At 38.3% G+C, this 22170-nt stretch overlaps 4 protein-coding genes across 4 annotated transcripts; 3 read left to right on the forward strand and 1 right to left on the reverse strand.

Annotated features, from left to right (window-relative positions):
- The first annotated feature begins 247 nt into the window (after positions 1-247).
- Positions 248-2640, forward strand: comtd1 (catechol-O-methyltransferase domain containing 1). Its single transcript, XM_046863018.1, has 7 exons — positions 248-374; positions 850-962; positions 1218-1323; positions 1419-1537; positions 2014-2068; positions 2161-2294; positions 2426-2640. The coding sequence occupies exons 1-7, from the start codon at positions 326-328 to the stop codon at positions 2576-2578; spliced, it is 729 nt and encodes a 242-aa protein (XP_046718974.1). The 5' UTR covers positions 248-325; the 3' UTR covers positions 2579-2640.
- Positions 2641-2721: 81 nt separating this feature from the next.
- On the forward strand, positions 2722-6086 carry ifit8 (interferon-induced protein with tetratricopeptide repeats 8). Its single transcript, XM_046863008.1, is given in 3 exon segments — positions 2722-3505; positions 3925-4733; positions 4736-6086. Coding segments are annotated over 2 exon segments (1287 nt in total). The 5' UTR covers positions 2722-3505; positions 3925-3928; the 3' UTR covers positions 5218-6086.
- Positions 6087-8866: 2780 nt separating this feature from the next.
- LOC124395631 (neurofilament medium polypeptide) lies at positions 8867-13204 on the forward strand. Its single transcript, XM_046864313.1, has 3 exons — positions 8867-10033; positions 10549-10673; positions 10779-13204. The coding sequence occupies exons 1-3, from the start codon at positions 9068-9070 to the stop codon at positions 12823-12825; spliced, it is 3138 nt and encodes a 1045-aa protein (XP_046720269.1). The 5' UTR covers positions 8867-9067; the 3' UTR covers positions 12826-13204.
- Positions 13205-14505: 1301 nt separating this feature from the next.
- Positions 14506-22047, reverse strand: vdac2 (voltage-dependent anion channel 2). The gene is made up of 9 exons (XM_046877528.1): positions 21890-22047; positions 20270-20339; positions 20125-20174; positions 19664-19816; positions 19513-19565; positions 16190-16417; positions 15912-16062; positions 15674-15731; positions 14506-15435 (listed from the first exon to the last, which is right to left on the reverse strand). The coding sequence occupies exons 2-9, from the start codon at positions 20334-20336 to the stop codon at positions 15344-15346; spliced, it is 852 nt and encodes a 283-aa protein (XP_046733484.1). The 5' UTR covers positions 20337-20339; positions 21890-22047; the 3' UTR covers positions 14506-15343.
- Positions 22048-22170: the final 123 nt, after the last annotated feature.

Here is a 22170-nt window from a genome sequence, read left to right on the forward strand (position 1 = left end):
TTTATTTAGCACCCTAATATTACATACATGACAGCTTTTGCAATGCATGCAATAATATGAGTGGCTATTTATTATAATATGTCAGCTGCTTATATATTTTATTTTGGATTTTTTGATCAAAGTTTAGGACTTTGCACAACTCCTGGATATTATTTCAACATCACCAAAATTATGCACTTTCACAACAGATGTTCCTGTTTACCTGGAATAGAACAAACATGCAATCAACCTTTGTTCGTGTGCATGTTTGATATATAAATAACTCATGCACTGACTAGTCACCTGGACTAAGGCACCTGCTGAAAACATTAAAAGAAGCTTCAAAATGATTTTTAAGATTGTTTTCCTAGTTTCCCTTTTGCAGGCGTTATCAGGTAAGCCTTAAACATGATAGATAAAATAAAGCGATATTAATAAGACTTAAGAAAGGTTGATTCTACATTTGCAATATTATTACATTAATATTATAATTAATATTTACATTTAAACAGCTGTGTCAAATAAGTGATCAACCTTTAATATTGTAAACTGGAAAACTGTAAATTGCAAAGACCTAATAGTAAGCAAACACAACATCATCTTCAATATTACTCATACATTTATATGTATTACTTGCGAATGATCGTTACTGAAGAACCATTGTGCTTTAGCATTTTGCAAATTTAAATAATTTTCAGTTTTTCAGTTTAAATTTCTCAATTGAAGCACTTTCTATCCAAATCACTGAATAAAAAATATTGAACAAACAAATAATATTGCTCATTTATAAGTTTTCATATTTTGCTAAATGTTTGCAAAAAGGTGTGTAGCATTAATAATAATTGTTATTTAACATTATTGTGTTTTAAGGAGCTGGACCAATCAGTTTTATCAGCAAAAGTCACAAAGGAGATAATCAACTGCTCAATTATGTGGTGAATAATTCTCTAAGGGAGCATTCAGTGCTGAATAAAGTGTACCAGGTACATGTACTCACATACAAATACTCAAATTGCTAATTTTCTCTTCATCCCTTTAACAAAATAACAAAAATCACCAAGATAAAAACACAGAATTACACACATACTTAATTCTTCAAGCCTGTTTGATTTTAGACACTAGAAGCCAGTAAAATTTACCCTGTGAGATCTAACAAACAAATTATAAAAATCGCATCTTTATCTATGCTTGCCCAATGCATTATTTTTATTCAAATAATCTTCATATATAATTCACAGAGAACAATGGAAGATCCCTGGAACCTTATGATGGTGTCACGAGAACAAGCTCAGTTCATGGCTATTCTAATAAAACTGATTAAAGGCAACAAAACCATTGAAATAGGTGAGAATACAAGGTCATATTAAGAGCTTATATTACTAGACACTCTAGTAAATAATGCATGTCTCTGAAAAAGTGAATCGGGTTCCTTTTCTCAGGCATGTATACTGGATACAACACCCTGAGTATGGCTTTGGTTATTCCTGAGGATGGCCGTGTGGTGGCATGTGAAATCAATGATACTTATGTGGAAATTGCCAAGCCGTTTTTTAAAGAGGTTTGTAAACGTAAGCTACATAAAGCTTGTAAAAAAATGTATATTCTCTGCTACTTTGAAGATCTTTCAGGAGCTGGACAAATAACACACAAAACAAAATCTAGTAAGATTTAAAAAAGAACATACATTTTTTATATATATATTGTTTGTAGATTACTGCTCTATTTTAAAGAACTGCAAGGTAGTGAGCCAGATTGATTTTCTCCAATCCCCTGGTGGATAGACTAAATGTAGCCTAATTACCTGGAAATTGAAGAGATGCAGAAATGTCTATCAGAGATGAGAGAATGCTGACTGTAGTAGTTGTTGCTGTCAGCTTCGGTGTCGGTGTCGACACAGCTTGCAAAGTCAAGCATCACGGTGTTTTGCTTTATCTGTGTTTTTGCATCCCAAGGGCAGAAGGGCAGCTACTGTACAGCACAACTATTACACAAATCAAGAGTTAAATTGACTAGTGCAAACTTCTTTTTTTCCAGGCAGGAGTAGAAAATAAAATTGACATCAGGCATCAAAATGCACTTAGAACCTTGGGTAATGTTGATATATTTTTGCTTTACACATTCATTATTTTTTACTCTATGCAGAGAAAACCTACATGTGTACATGTTTTGATCTTTGTACAGATGAACTTCTAGAGGCTGGTGAAGCTGAAACCTATGACTTTGTATTCATTGATGCAGACAAGAAAAATTTAGACAATTACTATGAGAGATCCCTCCAGCTTATTCGTAAAGGTGGCATAATAGCTATTGATAATGTAAGTATTATGTAAATAAATAACTGTATGTGCCTGCTTAATGCATACAACATAATCAACAAAGATAACAATGTCCTCAATGACATGCCACACACAAACACACAGTGATCTAGCATCCATGCACTCCTCAGGTCCTTTGGGGAGGGAGAGTCATAAACCCTGACAAAGATGACGTCACCACTCAGGTCATTGACAAGCTGAATAAGAAACTCCACAAAGACCAGCGAGTGGATCTGAGCATGCTCACTGTGGGTGACGGCCTCACATTGGCTATTAAATTATAATTGTTATAGCCCTGTAATAGACCTTGTATAAATGTTAATGATAAATAAATTAAATCATTTATTATGTGACTGTTTGACTCATAATTCACACAGACATAATTCAGAAACTTACTGGTCTCTTCTTCTTGGCTTGAGAAATGTTGAATAAATTGAAAATTCAGTCTTTTCTCTTTAACCACATACTTAGATAGAATCTAAATGGATTTTGTAGCGGTATAATTGCAGCTGAATGCCTGCAGACTGAAGGTTTTTAGTGGTTATTTTTCATATGGAGACAGTTACATTTGTACTCCAGCTGAATGGGTTTTTACTGTTAAATTTCATAAACAGTATTTCCAGGCAAACCACAAAAAGCAAAAATGATATTTACCTTTGCTACTTTTATGTATGTTACACAAACTTTTTTTGCTTGTTCTACAGTTTTTTTTGTTTGTTTGTTTGTTTTCGGGTTTTTTGCTTGTTCCGTTATTTACTTTTACTTGAAAAAGTTACTAGTGTTTGTGTATTATTTGTATTGCATTTGCATATAACAGTAATGCGTTTGTGTAAATAAATGGCCACTAGATGGTGCCAACAGTCCGTTCTTGTCGCTTGTCAGGCGACTTTCAACAGTTTCTTTTTAACCAATATATCCATTTATTCTAAACATAATTATTAACACAATCATGCGTATGAGTGAAGATTCGGTGTTAAACATTATATAACGTTCACCTCAACTGTCTGTAGTTAATTTTTTTCCATGACTGTGTCCAGGCGTGACAGAAATTCTGGGCTTGTACACGTGGAAAATCAAGTTTCGTTTATGATTTGCAGAAATAGAAAGTGAAACCTAAGTCAGCTCTCTGGCACTGGCTTTACTCTACTAACTCTTCACCAGCGGTTTGCATATAACAGTTTTTCAGGGTTTGCAGTACAAATCATCAGACAGTGAGTAGCTATATATTTTACACACTATTATAATGCATGTTCACTACCAGAAGTTAAAAACCTGAGAATGAAAATGATGTAAAATGTTTGTAATTTTATTGGTTTTAGTGGAAACTGCTAATTTGTTGCCCTGTGATGGTGAAATTGTATGTTTAGTGGATACCATTAGGGGGCCAATAGTACGCCTTTAGTAATGTCTACTGGCATTGGGCACAATGAGAGACCATTTAGACATCATTAGGCATCCAGGTTCCAATAGGTTTCTACAGTATTTTCTTTGGTTTGATAGCAATTTAACACATTATGCCATAAAAAAGATTTGGTAATGGTTTGAATTGTTACCAGATATTGTGGTGAAAACCATTAGAATTCCTGTGATGTTTTGTATTTTTAAGCAGGCTTTTATTCACTGTCTACAGAAAAATGCTTGAGGAGGAACTTAAGAAACTGGAGTGCCACTTCACTTGGGACTTACAGAAGGAGGATGCTGATCTCAATTACCTGGAGATCAAATTCACAGAGAGTCTGTCAGCCCAAACCGATCATGGAGGGAATTCTAGACAGAAAGAGTTAAATTTTTGTGCTTACATTTATCACTTGCAGGGTTTCAGTGACAAGGCACGTGCAAGTTTGGAAAAAGCGAAGGAAACACAAAATGAGAATTCCTACAATATTGTCATGTATGGAAATTTAGCCTGGTTATGCCATCTAATGGCTGATGATACTATGGCCAAAGTGTATTTGGAGAAACTGGCACAAATCTCTGGAGAATTCTCTTCTCCAGCAGGAGAGTTGCACCGTGAGGTCTTGAGTGAAAAGGCGTGGTCTCTTCTACGTTTCTCAAAAAAGCACTACGTCACGGCAAAAGAAATCTTTCATACGGCTCTACAGAAAGAACCAGAGGACAAGGAGTGGAACACTGGCTACGCCTTCGCTCTTTTTCACCTGGAGGGCTTGGAGATCAGGGAGGAAAAGCGTATACCTTTTGAAGAGTCGCCTGCAGTGAACCAACTAAAGAGGACCCTAAAACTTGCCCCAGACAATGCCATGATCCATGTCTTCATTGGCCTCAAGTGCTACAAGAATAAGAGAAATGCAGAGGCATGGGTGCACATGAAGCAAGCACTAGACATAGCTCCATATGATCTGAGTGTTGTTCTGAGTGTTGCTAAATTCATGAAGAAAGAGCAGTGCTATGACATGGCATTGGGAGTGCTGACAAAAATGTTGGCAAAGGTCCTGACTCCTCACGTTTGCATCATGAAATAGCCAATAATTACCGCTGGAAAGCCATGCAGATGGGTGACATGCACAACCCAAAGCTCCTAAGCTTTTGCATACATCACTTAGAACAGGGAGCTCACCTAAATCCAGATTTCTTTTACCCGCAGATTGAATTAGCAATAAGGTATGCTGAAGTTGGGAGCTACGCTAAAGCAAAGCAAACGTTCCAAGAGCTGTTCACACGCCCCAACCTGCAACCTGCAGATCTCCAGGCTTGGAACCGTTTCTATGGAGATTTCAATTTGTATCATCTGGGCTCAGAGGCAACAGCAGTTAAATATTACAAAGAGGGTATGGCACTGCAAAAAGTATCCACTGAATGGAAGATCTGCAAAAACAGACTCTACAAAGTCCTTCGCAATACTAGAAACGATGTGTACCAGATTCGAGATTTCATGAACTCTTTAGGAGAAAATAAAAAGAATTAAAATGAGCATTTTGTTCGCAAAAAGATAAACCTTGATATCAAATCACATAGATCTTTCACTAATCATTTTTTATTTATGTGAATAAATTTATTTATTCACTTTTAAAGAAAACTGTTGAAGTTATTCGGACTGATTGCATTTATACTATGATTCCATTATATTTTTTTTTAAACCTATTGTAGATTTTAGACTGACACTCCACCATTATCAAATCACCTTTTCTGCTTCTTTGAAAAAATGACATTTTTTAGAAGCTTGTAGAATCTCAGTAGAAGCTGTTCTGGTGGTTTATAGTGGCCCATAGTGGTCATGTATCATTTACATGATCATATTAGGAATGGTATTATGTATATGTGCATGTTTATGTGTTTTATATGTTGCACATTGATTTAAATGTCTTTTTCATAAATCTATATGTCACTTTATTTACTGTTATTATATTTATAAATAATCAGCTGGGCTTCTCTGTAGTTTTAAATATGCCACATATAGGTGGTTGTTAACTGTGTATCATGAAATACATTTATCTGAAGGCATCTGCACTAATTTAAAAACTACTTTATTGAATTATTTCCTTTAATGTACATGTGCTAACAGTATTTAGGTTTTAGTTTACTATTTAGTTATCTAGAACTTTTCACAGCATTGTTAAAACAAAGACTTTTTGGTAACTGCAAGTTAACTGAGCACATAATTGTCCATATTCCTTAATTCGCTGTAACGTGTGTACTGTTTGGTGTGTGTGTGTGTGTGTGTGTGTGTGTGTGTGTGTGTGTGTGTGTGTGTGTGTGTGTCCCTCTCAATTACTCACTCTCTGACTGTTTTGCATGACTGTAAACACAATCCAGGCCAAATAAAGAACAAGTTTTAAATGCTTTAAGTGAAATGTATATATGTTGCCTGAAAGAGAGATTTCCAAGTCCAGTTTCCTGTGAATCTATTTTGCTTACTACTGATCTAACTGGCCAGCTAGACCCTCTTGGGTATTATTGAAAAGCTGACAGTGGGTCCCAAGGGCTGAAGTTTTCATTCTAATGAGGTATACACACAGCAGAAAACTAGCTAACTCACGTTAGGGTAATAGTGGCCTTCACCACCAAAACCTACACAAGCTCCGTTTGTTATGACAATAAAACTATGCTATGCAAACTGTTTTCACATTATGCAAAGTGAAGTTTAAAGTGAAGTTAATGCTGTACACCAGTACAAAAGGCAAACTGCACTAATATTTTCTGGGAGTAAATAGCAACACATTCCAGTCAGATTATTGGTTAAAGCTGGACAGCAGACTAAGATGAACTAAAGTGAGAGAGTATATACTGTATTATAACCTATATAAGGAACTAAATGAATTGGAAACCAACAGTTAATGAATGTAGCCACTATAGCCAGACTACAGCTACAGGAAAACCAGAGTAGTGTTATTCTAATTACAGCCTGATCAACCTGCACATCATTTAGTCACCTGTGCACATCATAAAAGCAAATTTCTTTTGCTTTGATCAAATGCTTTTGTACATTCATTTAATCGATTGTGTACAATTTTCTGCTTTTTCCTACATTATCAGTTGTTTATGTCATGCTGATCAAAATATATCTTAAACCCCAAAAACAGTTTATTGTATAAGTCATTAAATGTGAAATGGTTAATACAGTTGTCAGAATCTGTCAAGTTTAAATTTCTGTTAAACATTTTTTTGTAAATGTGTCTTGAATTGATGAATTGTGCAGATGAATCTTGAGTCTCAATAATGTAGGTGAGTAAATAGCATCAGATCAACCAATGATCAACTAGTTCTCTAAAACAGGTCAAAGGTGAATCTTGTCAACCTTCGATTGGCCAGCGTGTACAGACAGAGCAAAACCAAAAATTACTATTTCTGAATATAAATTAACCACTGAGAAAATAACGGACACTATAACAATACATTAAAAGTGTGAATACAGAAATGACCGAACACAGAAATTGTGCGGTGCCATACTGACAACATGATTAAACATTTTGATGATCTTGTTTGTGAACAATGACAAAGGGACTTTTTATTCTGATGGGAAAGACATGTTCATTGACACAAATACTTTTGAGAGATGAACTTAGGATTTTGAGAAAAGTACAGGCTTTTGCAAGAAATCTAATGTGTTATGCTGTTTGTACAAATTGTTTTGAAAATGCACTTACTGGTCAGCAAACATTAACGATGATTCAAAATTCTGTCGCCGATTGAATTCACCGTTGACCTGTTTTAGAGATCTAGTTGATCATTGGTTGATCTGATGCCGTACACTCTCCTTCATTACTGACATTTAAGATTCATCTGAACAATTAATCAATTCAAAGTCTTTTCAATTTACAAAATAAAAAGTTCATTAGAAATTTTTGATGACAGATGATGACAACTGGTTTAACCATTTTGCATTCAATGACTTATGCAATGCTGAAATGTTTTCGGGGTTAAGACTATTTGGGTGAAACCAGTATAATATATTTTGACATAAACAACTGATAATGCATGAAACAGCAGACAACTGAACACACTCAACTAAATAATAAAAAAATAAAAGCATTCACAATTTGATCAAAACAACAAAAAAAAGTTTTATAATGTGCACAAGTGACTAAATGATGAGGAAGTAGAACAGGTAGTTTTGAAACTTCCATTTATGATCTTAGAATTGCTCCAAAGCAACTGAGAAAAATTGTAAGTAAAAGAGAGAATTTCTTTTTTTTTTCTGAAGCTTGGTGGGTCAGCTGTGTCCTTTTCAGAAGCAGTGCTCATTTATCACTGAGCTGTTGCAGAGTACCTCTTCTTTTTTAATGAGTATCATAAACATTACATAACCTACAAAGCCAGCTAGCTTCCTAATATATAAGTTCTGATTGATGACTACAAAAGGAGTTACTCTGCTGTATTTTCACAGTACATTGTTCAGCACTGAACCATATTTTTAAAGCTTTTCCCCAAAGCTACATGCATCTTCAAGCCCAAAGGGTGTTATAGTATTAGCCAATTATGTCTAACTACGTGAAATACAGTGTATTAAACAATACTATCACATCATATCATCACAAGACCCAGATGAAATACAAATACCAAATAAATAAAAAAAACACCTTTTTCACTGTCTGGCTGTTGTTATCTTTTTATTAAAACAAACTCAGAGTTAGCACAATAAGCTAAACCTAAATGACTAGAGAACAATTAATAACATCTACCTGTTCAGCAAAAAAACACACAACACTCAATAATACCTCATTCAACACCTCAGGTTTTCTTTCATTGGTTAGTTTTATTGGACTCTAATTTGCTCTTTGTTTCTCCTTTTAACTCTTTCACTCTCCTCATTGACTACATGTGCTGTCCACAGTATAGTCACCATCTTTTCTTAAGTCTATATGTTTGGGATGAGCTGCATGGTGTATCATCATATGCATACAACTTTCCTACCAATTCTGACCGACATCCCTGCCATTGCACTGACTATCAATTACTATACATTGTACTGTTGGTTGTGACAGATAGATAGATAGATAGATAGATAGATAGATAGATAGATAGATAGATAGATAGATAGATAGATAGATAGATAGATAGATAGATAGATAGATAGACAGACAGACAGACATACACTTCTAGTTATGTCTTTAGTTTTTTACAAACAAGGTGGATGGATTTTATGACGTCAGACTGAGCGCGCCCGCCGGCGCTGCTGCTGCTGCTGCTGCTGCTGATGATGATGCTGAGCTGCTCATTCTGTGCGTTACTGACACCTCAGTTCTGCAAGCTTAACACATCGCGCAGTATATAAAACCCCGGCAACTCTGCGAAGGGAAATCAGTACGCCTCTCAGCATGGATCGTCTACTACATGGACCCAGCTGGAGACGCGAGGAGCAGCGCTATCAGCCAGCTCCATCCTCTCAGCGCCTCGCAAGGACACCTGCGCTCAGCCGAGCCGGCGGCAACGCGGGACCAGCTCCGAAACCAGGCCACAGCTCGCGCCACTTCTCTCCTGAGCTGCCCCTGATGATGACGAACGAGAAGGAGCTACTCCGCGGCCTGAACGACCGCTTCGCGGGCTTTATTGAGACAGTGCACCGCCTGGAAAGCCAAAACAGAGCACTGGAGAAGGAGATCGAGGAGATCCGACTGAAAGCAAAGTCGACCACGGCTCTGGCCAAGCAGTATGAGCCGGAGCTGCAGGACCTGAGGAGGCAGGCGCATGACATGGCCATGCAGAAGCATCAGATTGAGCTGGAGCAGAAGCGCGTGGAGGACGAGTTTAACGCGCTGAGGGAGAAATGCGAGCAGGAGGCGCGCAGCAGAGCTGAAGCCGAGGAGAGCATCGCTGCGCTCAAGAAATACATCGACAACGCGTATTTATCCAAAGAAGAGATGGACAGGAAGGCGACGGCTCTCGAGGACGAGATCGAGTTTCTCAAGAGAAACCACGAGGCTGAAGTGGCTGAGATGTTGACCCAAATGAAGGAGACGCGCGTTCCTGTGGAGGTGAAGGGTTTCGGGAAAGGAGAGCTCACCGCGGCGCTCAGGGAGATCCGGGCACAGCTGGAAGGTCGCGCTTTCTGTCCAGACAGCCACAATGACCAACGCTTCAACAATCAGTTGGCCAAACTCACCAAAGCTGCCGAGACAGGCAGAGAGGCTCTGATTGCCACCAAAGCTGAAATCAGCCAATACAGAAAGCAGCTGCAGAGCAAGAACGTGGAGCTCGATTCAGTCAGAGGAATGAGAGAAGCTCTGGAGAGACAGCTGTATGACCTCGAGCAAAGACATACCGCCGAAATCCATCACTACCAGGTCAGTCTTTCATCACACCTGGAAAGCCAGTGTAACACATAACAACCGTGATGCAGAAACTGTATCAGCTTAGGTCCAGTCTTAATCCTGCCATGTTACATACTTGTTACATCATATGTACAGTATTAAGTGCAGCCATTTGTTAGTTAAAAGCTGCAGGATTTAGTTTAATTACATTTTATTTCTATAGCACTTTTAACAATTAACATTGGTCCAAAGCAGCTTTATAGAGATAAAAAGGTTATAAAATTTCTATTTATTTGTTAGTCCCTATTAGTATAGCACCTATAAGTGTATCCCTAATAGCTAAGCATTGGTGACAGTAGAAAGGACCTTGAAATGATCCAGACTCAGAAGAGAACCCATCCTAATCTGGATATGGTCACCAGTGACCTAAGTTAAAATATTTTATTGGACACGCTAAACCTTTTTCATTGTTTTTTCTGTTTAAAAAAAAGTTTATTCTGCAGTTTCTGTTTATTCAGTTTCTTTTTCTGCTGTGTGATTTTTAACAGGACACCATTAGAGAGCTGGAACAGGAGCTGAAAAACACCAAATATGACATGAGCAGCCATGTGCAAGAGTATCACGATCTGCTGAATGTGAAAATGGCACTGGATGCTGAAATCTATTCATACAGGTGAGGATCACAACACCATCATATTTTCAATTAAATGAAAAATGCGTCAACATCTGGTTTACGAACAGCTGGTTGAAATCATGTTGTCCTTATGTCCTCCTGCAGAAAATTGCTGGAGAGTGAGGAGTCAAGATACTCCACTCTTTCTGATGCACAGATACCAGTGCCGTATGTTTACAGGCAGTCACCCATCTATACTCTGCCTAGTGTCCCAAGGGTGGGCGGAGTGACTCGAAAAGCAGAGCCGCAGTACAAATTCGTTGAGGAGATTATTACAGAAACAACCAGGGAAGACATTGAGATTTCAGACACAGGGTCTGAGGATGCTGAAGAACAAAGGGAGGGTGAGAAAGTGTGTAGTGAGAAAGAGAATGCAGATACAGCAGAGCCAGGTAAAGAGGACTTAGTGGAAGAAAAGACCCAAGAATCAGAAACACAGGATAAAACAGAACGACCAGATGAAGAAAAGCCAACAGGAAATGTAGAGGAAGAACAATCACTAAAAGAGTCAACAGGTGTTTCTACAGAGCTTAAGGAAGATGAGATAAACACCGAACCAGCACAAAACAATGTAACTACACCAGAACAAACTGAAGAGAAAGAAACAGATCAAGCAGACAAAGAAAGTGATCCAGACTCCAAAACACAGGAGCCAGATTTAGAGACAAAACCAGAACAAACTCAAGCAGAAACAAGCACCAATGAAGATGTAGAAATGGTAGCTCTCGACACCGAAAAAGTGAAACAGGACATAGCAAAAGAAATAAATCAGGCCAGTGTGGAACAACCAGAGCCAAAAGAGCAAACAGCTACCCAGGAAGTTATTACAGAGCCAGGAAAAAGTACTATGGAAGAGATACCTCCAAAATCCGAGAATGAAAAGGTAAAAGAAAAGACAGAACATGTAGCTGAGCCTGAGGATTCCTCTACTGGAAAAATGATGGAGAAAGACAGAGAAAGTGATCAGTTGAAATCTGTGGAGGTGGACGCATCCACTGCTGACCCACAGCCTGTATCTCAAAAGGCTGAGGCAGGAGAAGAGACACGTCCTAACAGCGAAGCAGATTCAAAGCAGACTGTAGAAACTTCAGAAGCTGATGTACTCGATACTACTAAAGCAGCAAGTGCGCAGGATAATGCAGTAGAGGTGCAAAAAGAGCTGGCAGAGAAAGTAAAGACAGATGCACCGCTAAAAAGTGAGGTAGTTGAGGAAAAACCTGAGGAGAAAAAAATGGACAGCAAACCCGAGGTTGACACAGAAACTATGATACCAGGAAAGGGAGACAGTCTCCAGTCTACAGAGGCACACATTTCAAAAGAGGATGTTTCCAAACCTGCTGCCAAAGAAACTAACGTTGAAACATCCGAGCCATCTGAAAAGGAGGAGATTCAGACAAAGGATGTGATGGACAGTGCAAAAAAGGAGGAAAGTACTGAAGCAAAGAAAACGGAGAAAGAGGTAGAACAAATGCAAATCAAGGAAGAGCCGGAAAAACCAAGGATTGAGACAAAATCAGAGGGAGAGGCCCCGAAAAATGCAGATGACGCTAAAGAAGATATTGTAGACAAAGATCTTAAAACAGAGGAAAAGGTAACAACAAAAACATCTGAGATACTGAAAGATGACCTCCAGAAGGATACAGAGACAAAATCTGATGAAAAGGAAACAAAAGATGAGCAAAAACCAGAGAAATCAGAGAAACCAGAGAAACCAGAGAAAGGTCCAGAGGAGCATATACCGGTGACTTCCGAGGACATCAAACAGACGGATACAATCAAGCCTGAGGTGAAAGAGATAGACAGTAAAACCTCTAAAGATGTGCAGCCTGAGTATAGTGTTCCAAAGATCTCACCGGAAAAAGAGCAAAGTAAAGAGGAGACCATTACAGAGAAAGATTCACAAGTTATCAAAGACACAAAAATTGAGAAACTGGATCAGACTGACAGTAGCGAGGTGAAGCAACCAAGTGTCAAGGTGGACGTGACAAAAAGTCTTCAGGAGGATCCTACACCCCTAAAAGATTCTGAAAAACCTGAGCCTACAGATAAAGCTCAAGCTTCCTCTGAGAAAGGGCAGGACAACAGCATGAAAGCAGATCTGAAAAAAGAAAAAGACATGCCAGCAGTAACTGAGAATAGAGTTAATATATGAAAGACTTTCAGAGACACCTTCACAGGATATAAGCAATGCAAAGTATACAAGTCATTAGCGGTTTAGATAAATCCTGTGTATGTTGCATAAATGCTTAAAAAACTGCATGAAAAGATAAATAACTGCATGAAAAAACGAGTAACCTGCAGTGTTGACCTACATGCACCATAAGAGCTGATATATGCAAGTGTGCTGCTATTTAGGTTAAAGCTAGATTGATGAATTAAAATATATACACATATATATATATGTATACGGTACAAAACAGAATGTATATGTTTAAATGAAAATATTTTGCTATACCACAACTGCTTGTTAGGTGAATGTGTATATTTAACAGAATGCTCTATATTGGCAGAATAAATATTGTTTCAGCATACTACATTTGGTTTTTGGTGTGACTACTACTTTTCCCTCCTGCCTGTCTAACAGAAGTTCACAACAAACATTTTTATATGGTGCAGATATAAAATATGAAAGTATGACTCTGTGGATGGATAGCAAGAGTCAGATACATGATAAGCATTTTAGTGTTAAAAACAGGTCTATGGAGTGCATTATGGACGAAGTAGTGTTTTGTATTTATGGTCGAACTAATATTAATATAAAGAATAAGACATACACCGATCAGGTAAAACATTATGACCACCTCACTAAAATTGTGTTTGCTGCAAAAACAGTTGTAACCCTTCGAGCTTTAACAGCATTAACCTCTTCAGCAGTTTGAGCTTCAGGACTGTTGGATCGGACCACACGCACCAGCATTCACTCCCACCTGCATCAATAAGCCTTGGCCGCCCATGACCCTGTTGCTGGTTCACCACTGTTCCTTCCTTGGAGCACTTTTGATAGATACTGACCACTGCAGACCAGGAAAAACCTCTGAGCCAATCCTTTAGCCCTCTCAATTTGATTACTCAAACTCAATTCTTCATCTTGACTTTTTTTGTTTCTAACAAATCAACTGTTCATTTGCTGCATATTCCACCCACTAACAGGTGCCATGATTAAGAGATAATGTTATTCACACACCGGCAATAATGTTGTCAATGTTATGCCTGATCGGTGATTTGATCCTTTAATAGTTACAATTAATGTGGGCAGTGTGCAACAACCGTTGCTCTTCTTCATCCTGCAAGTAAATAAGACCAAAGAAATGCAGATATCATGTCAGGAACACTACAAATCTGTCATTCAAACATCTGTGAATTGACTTGAATTGTATCCGTATGAGTGCAAAATCCTGTGATTTGCTTTGCAGCAGGAATTACTTTAAAATCAGTTTCATGTTCAAGATAACCAGAGCCAACTAGCAAACCCATGGGAATCACTACATAAAACAAAAAAGCCCAAAGCAAAATGAAAGTCAAAATGAAGTGCTGACTGGAATAATTGTTTGGAGCAAATTTTAAATGAAGTATCAAAAGGGCCAGGGATGTTTAGATGTGTAATGAGGACAGACACTTAACTATTTTCCCAAGAGAAATCTCCTCTAATAGGTTAGTGTATATTTTATATATATAGCTATCTATCTATCTATCTATCTATCTATCTATAAATAAAGGTTTAAATAATATTTTGTATACACAAATCTTTTTTATTAATGTAGATTGCATTCATATGTTTAACTTACTAAATGAAACTGTACATTTTTGCTTAAAAATAATCACAAAACAATCAAACGGGGCTCAAAGACTTTATTGAAAAGTTTACACACACAAGGACCTCTATGGTTTTGTGCACACATGACCTCAGCAAGTCAGGTTCATAATGGTGAGACTAAAAGCTTTAGATACTGAACTCACATCCATTTTGGCATTACCTTAAGCTTCACCTAGTCATCTTTGCAGAGAAAAAAAAACAAACCAAAAACCAAAAAAAAAACACAAAGCCAGCCATACTCCCAAACTGGTTCTTAAATCGCTTTCATTCATCCATTTAGGCCACCCAAAAACTGCTCAGTTTAAGGGCAGGTTTCAAGTACAAGTGCATCTCAAATCCTAGTGGCTGACAAATGGTACTATGGAGCAAGTATTTTCTGTGTATGTGGACCAAAAAAAAAAAAAAAGCATTGTTTAAATAAGCAGATATGAACTTTAAAATGTAGTTAATGTTTGCACACATTATGTTTAGATGACTAAGGAATACTAGGTAAACAAGCATCACATTCTCCCAATACCTCAATAACTTACTGCAGAGAAAATTCAACATGCAGACTTAATTACACATTGGTATGCAAGTAGAGATCATTAAATAGCCAACGGAGTGTGAGTTTCAGATAAGAAATCAAATTTAGCAGCAGAACCAATAAGTGACTATGTTTAGGAACACTATTAACCAAAAAACAGACACCACAGGGGGAAAGAATGAGCAGTACTGCAATGGTTACTAAAAATGGTCATATTTGTTGGAGTCTTTGAACACATCCCTTCCCATCCAGAATTCCCCTGCTGGTTAAGATTTAAGGCCAGATTCCTCTGATATTCCCTTGTCCCTGATGTGAGCGAGTGCAGGACTTCTAGGCTTCCAGCTCCAGCCCCAAACCCAGCTTATGGCCACCTGAATTGATGCTCTTTCCATCAACCAGGGCAGACAGGGTCAGCTTCACACCTGCACAAAACCATTGAAGCGTTGTTACAAGAAGGCTCCAGGTTTGCTTTAAGCATGACATTATTTTACACAGAACGGGAACATGAAGTGGGCGTTTGAAAGACAACGTGTAAAAGCTAAGAAGGATCTCTCCAAACCTTTAGTCACAGCCCATATGTGTGTGTGTATAATCATTCCCATAATATAAAAAGAATTGCTTTTCATAAACATTTAGCTGAAAGAAAGACCACCACCATACCTGGTCTCAGAGTCTGTGTGTATCCAACACCCACTAGGCTGGTATTGTTCACTTTGGCCTGCAAAGATGATATTTAAATCCAAAAAATTATAATCACTCTTCACAATGCTCATAGAAACAAAAATACATTACAAAATCATGTACTATGTAAACTGCTCATGGCACAATATAAAATTATATAATATAATTAATTGTCCAAGTTACCTCAGAACATTTAAAGAAAAGATCATGGACTCACACTAATGGAGGCATCCTTGTCCAGCTGGTACTTTGCACCGATACCAAAGCGTGTGCTGTTACTGCCTGCGGTCCAGGCCAGGTTCACCGCCGTCTCCATCTTATCACTCACTTTCTGGTAGATCGAGCCACCAAACTCTGAGCCATCATTACTGCAGAGAGCAGGACTACAGTCTTAGCACCAACAATGTGCGTACGGTTTACCTCACTACATAATGACATATTATGATACACAATGACACTATTACTGTGTGCACTCATTAGACAGGCTGTACTTACACATTAGTGTGCAGCTGGAAGTCACCAGTCTTGTAGCCTACAGCAAAGTTGTTCTGGGTCATCTTGGACTTGGCTGTATCGAAGGACATCTGGTAGCCAGCAAGCCATCCTTCATAACCAACCACACCAGCGGCATGGATAGTTGGACCAGCAAAGTCGAAGTCAACATCGCAGCCCAAATTGACATATTCCCGTTTGTAGGCTGTCTTGACTTTTCCACTTTTCTTGCTAATAAAAAGAAATGTTTTTGACAAATGAACATTTTGTAACAGAATTTTCCAAGGCAGAATTATAATTATAATAAGTTACAGTAAAACCCCGTTGTACAACCAACAAATAGTACGCGCAAACGGAGACAAGAACTTGCTCGCAAAATTGTACCGTTTCACGAGCAAATTTCAAAGGCACGAGCAAACCCACGCTGCCGGATCCCCGTTTTCAGCCGAGGGAAGCATCAGTTGCTTAGTTGATGACGTATCACTCGGTTGCTCTCGTTGTTCAGTGCAGCAAAAACAAACTTTTTTTTAGCGTTATTTTTTTATTTCACTAGAAATCTTGAAAAAATGTCTCCCAAGAAAATCAGTGATGGTGCTGTGAAAACGAAATTAAATAGAATTACCATGGAAACCAAGGAGGTTACGAGCGTGGTGTGCGTCTTACACTCGCAATCAACCACTACCATATGGGTAAGCATTAAATTATGTTTACATTACGGTAATTTGCGGTGTATTTATTTGTTAAAATAGGTTACAAATACTTTAAGTGCAGAAATCTCGGCACGAATTAAATTGCTTTTACATTCATTCCTATGGGGAAAATTAGTTTGAACGTACGAGCAAATGGACCTACAAGCAATTTTCAAAAAAGAATTATGCTCGTACAACGGGGTTTTACTGTATAAAAGCAGTAAACAAATGAACCATCACAGCCATGGGCTATCACACCTATATGTATGAGAAGAACCAATCCTGTATAAACAATGCAGGTCAACTAAAGATTAAAAAGATTACTAGACATTCATGGGAAGTGTTATAGTAAACCTGCTAACCCCACTGCAGAATAAACCTATATGCACTTCAGCAAAATCTAAAATAAGGGTTTTAAACATGAATGCTTGACAATGCTGGTGGAGAGAATAATGGATTTCTCTCAACCTGCACCATAAATCAGGCCATTCATTTGGCTGTAGTCAGCATAAATACTGCTATTTTAGCAGGCCAACATTTTAAAATAACTATAGGAAGTGGCACAGGAATAGCGCAACTATAGGGAAATTGCTGGGTTTTTATTCAAATAAATACTACTTCTACATTATTGCACGATGCAAAGTGCCACCATTTAACTCGCAACAACTAAAAAAAGTATTCACAATTATTTAATGATGCAATTTTCAATAAAATGTAATCCTAACAATCCCAACAAACTTTATCTTCATTCATGAATCACACTGGCATCTACTACATGTCGTCAGATTCTAAAATACTATTTGTAAAATGGCAAAAAAATGCGACAACAGTGGAAAAGGGTACAATAAAACCAAAAAAGGTGTAGCAAACACTCAAAGCATTTTGCATAGATTTCGTTCACAGTGCATTATGAGAAACTCGTGTCCATCAAAACAAGCCTTATGCTGTGCTAGACAGTTGTTAATGCAGGAAGCAAAGATTTTAATAAATTAGTTTTTATGTCTTTCATATTTCTAAAAGCTAAAATTATTGATGCACTACATTTTTCTTTTTTTTTTTTAAATACATGGAACCTATTTATGCCTCTGCCACTGATGTGTAAAATCATTTTAGAATCAATCCAAACATGTTCAAGGTCACAGCAAGGTCAAATGAATTAGTTTTTAACAGCAGTATTGATCTGAAGTTCATTTATGGCACACATTAGCATCAGGAAGGACAAGACTTGCTATCTGGGACATCCCTGCTGATACAGTAAGCATCAAGTTCTATTTGTTTTAATGCATATTGTGCTCATGTCATCAAACCTATCCCAGAGAGATAGTTTGCCTAGAAACAGGCAAAAATCCCAGCTAAACAGCCTCGCATTGCATAGAAAACAAAAGTGCAATAAAAAAACAATACAGTAACCATAGTTTGGGTGTAATTTGTGACCTTTTTCCGAAGTTGACCTTATGACTTGCAGGAAGCCAAACACAAAACAAATCAATTTTCTAAATGGGTTTTCTAGGCACATTTGGCTTTTGCTAAACACACACGCCACAGATAATTTCTACCTAAAAAATTGACATTTCTTTCCAAAAAGACCACACCACACACTGAACGGTGTTTTCTTTATGTTTTAGCTTGAAATTATCCCAAACTTTGTTGTTTTTTGGCCTGAATCTATGGAAGCCTATTTCCACCACATTAAAAAATGGTTTGCCTAATTCCAACTTTTTTCCTCGCAATTGTGACTATTTCTTGTAAACAGTCAACATTTTTGGTGCATCCACCGATAACCATGATGTCGGTCTGACGTTTGAAGCGGCTGTTTTAACAAGGCCTCCTCTACTTGATCCGTCTTGTTCCGTCTCCCCCAGGAATCAGAGGCTTATTTAAATGGACTAAATGAAGCATTAAGGCAAATAATTTGCCTCGATGATTTGTTGTATTCAAATTACCTGAGGGATTGTTTCAGCCCTACTGTCAAGTGGCTTCTTGCTTGAAAGGTATGATAGGAGGCCCTACGCATTGCAATTTCTCCTTTCACCTGATGGTGGCAGCAGAATATATAAAATGCACAGGTCTTTTCCTTCTGACTACACTGGCATGTTAATTACCATGTTGAATCATACTTGGTCATGGCTACAGTCCAAATTCACCCAATTAACAGCAGCAATTGCAGCAATTTATTTCACAGTTCGAACAATTTAGATGCAAATTTAAATTGAAGCTAAATAAAAAAATAAAGTTAAAGCAAAAAAATAAAATATATATATATATATAAAATCTCTCTCTCACACACACGCACAATACGCCTGGCTTCTGGCTTACAGAATATGTCAGTGTGAGGGCCACACTGACCAAATACTCAACTCAAAGTGTATCAGGCATGTAGGGCTGGCCATGATTTAGCACTCCTGCAGAGCCATTTATCGCTGTCTGTGATGTAGGTATCCACCATGTTTCTTCTAAAGACACAGGACTAGCTCAATATGGTATCAGACTACAACTAACCTTATGCACTGTAGGACCCAGAAAGTGTTTCTAAATAAGACATGATCATGTCTAACCTGTCTTCAAGCTGCCACTGAGACTTACAGAAATGTATTCCTCCATCAGCAAACTATAATTTCATAAAAGTGAAATATTTACCCTGTGTTTGGTGAGAAAGTTGTATCAAAAGTCAGCTTCAGCCCTTTTGCAATCTAAAAAGACAGACAGAAAAGCTGTTAGGAGAAATGAACCACTGAAATCCATCATACACACAAATCTTCCTCAATTTTGTGATTTTCTGCAATCAGACCTGGTCTTCAATGGTGATCTCTGTTCCTAGAGTGTTGTCAGTGTTCCATTTCTCAGTAAAGGTCAAGCCGTACTCAGACCTCTTGTATTTCGTTTCTAGACTGCCCACCACTTTGCTGGTGTCGGTGTTGGAGGAACCTGAAGTCTTGAACTCCTGCACAGAAAATAGAATACGCACAACATTTTACCCCACAGTTTCAAATTTCACAGTAATTGAATAACAACTTCATTGAAACAGTAAATACAACAGATGTAGTCCGTGCCATGTAATTTAATCTACATTTTAGACCCCCCCCCCAATATAAAAGATAATGGCACATAATTTATAATAAATTCATCATGATTAATTTATTCTAAATATGAAATTACCAAACATTTCCATTCAGAGTAATGCATGCACAAGACAATGAAAATGTACTTATATAATCAAAAAAACTCAAAAGTGAAGCATCATGCACTTACCACTCCACTGGCTGATTTTGTCTTCACATCAAGTTTCACCAGACCAAAGCCTTTGAGCAAATAAAACAAATTACAACAAGGACCGACACAAAAATTACAACAAAAATTGACTGATTTTACTCGTTCTGTTAGTGAGTCACATTACCATATCCCTTGTTAAAGATGTCCTTGGCAGATTTTCCAAGATCGGCGTAAGCTGGGGGGACTGCCATTGTCTGTGAAAGAATACAGAAAGTACAATAGTCAAATGACACAAAAAAAAAAAAACACCAATCATAAGTAGATCACACCCATAACATAAAACACAAAAACACACCAACTGCTAATTGGCATGAGTACAACATTCTTAAAAAAGGCGTGAATAAATGCCCATAAAACACTATCTCTGGTTTGCCATGTTTCCTCTCAAAGGTGCAGTACTATTTTCTTATTGCACGCACACACACACACACACACACACACACACACACACACACACACACACACACGGGCGGTATGACACGACAGCAGGCCACACCTTCACGAGTCCTTTGAGAAAAAGTGAACACAATCAGATACACTGACAGCCTGTAATACTGGAACATATCCATGTCTGTATATGAGGTACCATATTCCTTTAGGCATATACTTCATGCTTAAGGCCTGGTTGACCCATCATGTCCTTGCAACCTTAATGGTCAGAAAAAAGTCCAGTGTTTCAAAAGATACCTTTGCAATATGTTCTGTTTAAGTATTAAACCACAGATGGACAGCAGACTGTATGTGAATGGGGTTTGTCCAGTCGATTTGGGTGTACAGTGGGGGGGCTAGGGGTGGTGTCAGAGAGCAGTGAATTCTTTAGCTTTTTAATGAGTTACTAAACCTGACTCGATTTCCATTACCATCAATACCTTATAAACGAACTAAACTAAACCAGATAAAGGGATAAAAGGAGAATACTGAGAGGATGCATGGACAAGGTTAAAAGTGGAAGCCATCTTGGCCAGAGACCGGCGGCTCACATTGACGTGCTGCAGTTGTACACCGGCAGATCCCCACCCCCTGACCATGCGCTAATCAGCACGTTTCACCCTCGCCCTTACACATTCATAGTTTAATTTACGATATTTACAGTTCTAGGGAAATTGCACAGCTTTCGCTAACATTGTGACACGATGTTCTGGAAGGTTGTGCAATTCCACCCCCAAAAAAACTGAATTTCGATTAGCTAAACTGTTAGCTTGCTAATTATTCTCCAGCTAGTCAAAAAAGCCGCAAACCGGAACTCCCCCATGAAGGACTTTCACTTTCTTTCCTATTAATAAATGTTGATAAATAGGCGCATAATCCAGGTTTTCTTCTTGCATGTGCCTGCTGGAAGCCTCACTACCACTACTCCTACTACTCCACCTTTAACCGGGTGGAAAAAGTCACTCACTCTTACTCACGTTAGCAAGCAGCACGCCTGTCATTGAGCAGGCTACAGCCACGAGCTGCTCTCAGCACACAACAAACCCTCACCAAGCTTTAACCACATCACACACGGACTCTGACTGAATGCCGCTTTTTATTTTTCACTGAAACCCCTAAACCCCGGCTCCATTATCTACATGTATCTAATGGCTACAGAGCACAGGCTGTCATGTAGCCATTGCTAGCTTAGCTATCCTGCTAACTAGCGCGAGCGTGCTAACAAAGTGTAACCCAGGGTTATACAAGTTCCAAAAAGGCGACTATCAAGAAGCGTGCAGGTATATATTAGATTTTAGATCTCCCTGTAACTCACCTGCTAATAGATGGATATGTGGATTGACTTCAATAAGTTAAATTAACTGAACCCAGCGCTGAGCAGCCACGGAGATCCGAAAGGGTTGGAGGGCGAGCTGAAGGAGACTGTACAGCACAGATATCTGGCGCAAACCGATATGCCGCCCCTGCCCAGTCGGAATTGCGCATGCGCGCCTCTAACACGCATGCGCACAACATAACCAGGCAGGGGTGGCTAGGACTAAATTCGAACCAACTCCAAAATAGTGCACTAAATAAAGTCACCACATCTGTGTTATA

This window comes from Silurus meridionalis, chromosome 2 (assembly GCF_014805685.1).
Source record: "Silurus meridionalis isolate SWU-2019-XX chromosome 2, ASM1480568v1, whole genome shotgun sequence".
Classification (NCBI taxonomy): Eukaryota; Metazoa; Chordata; class Actinopteri; order Siluriformes; family Siluridae; genus Silurus; species Silurus meridionalis.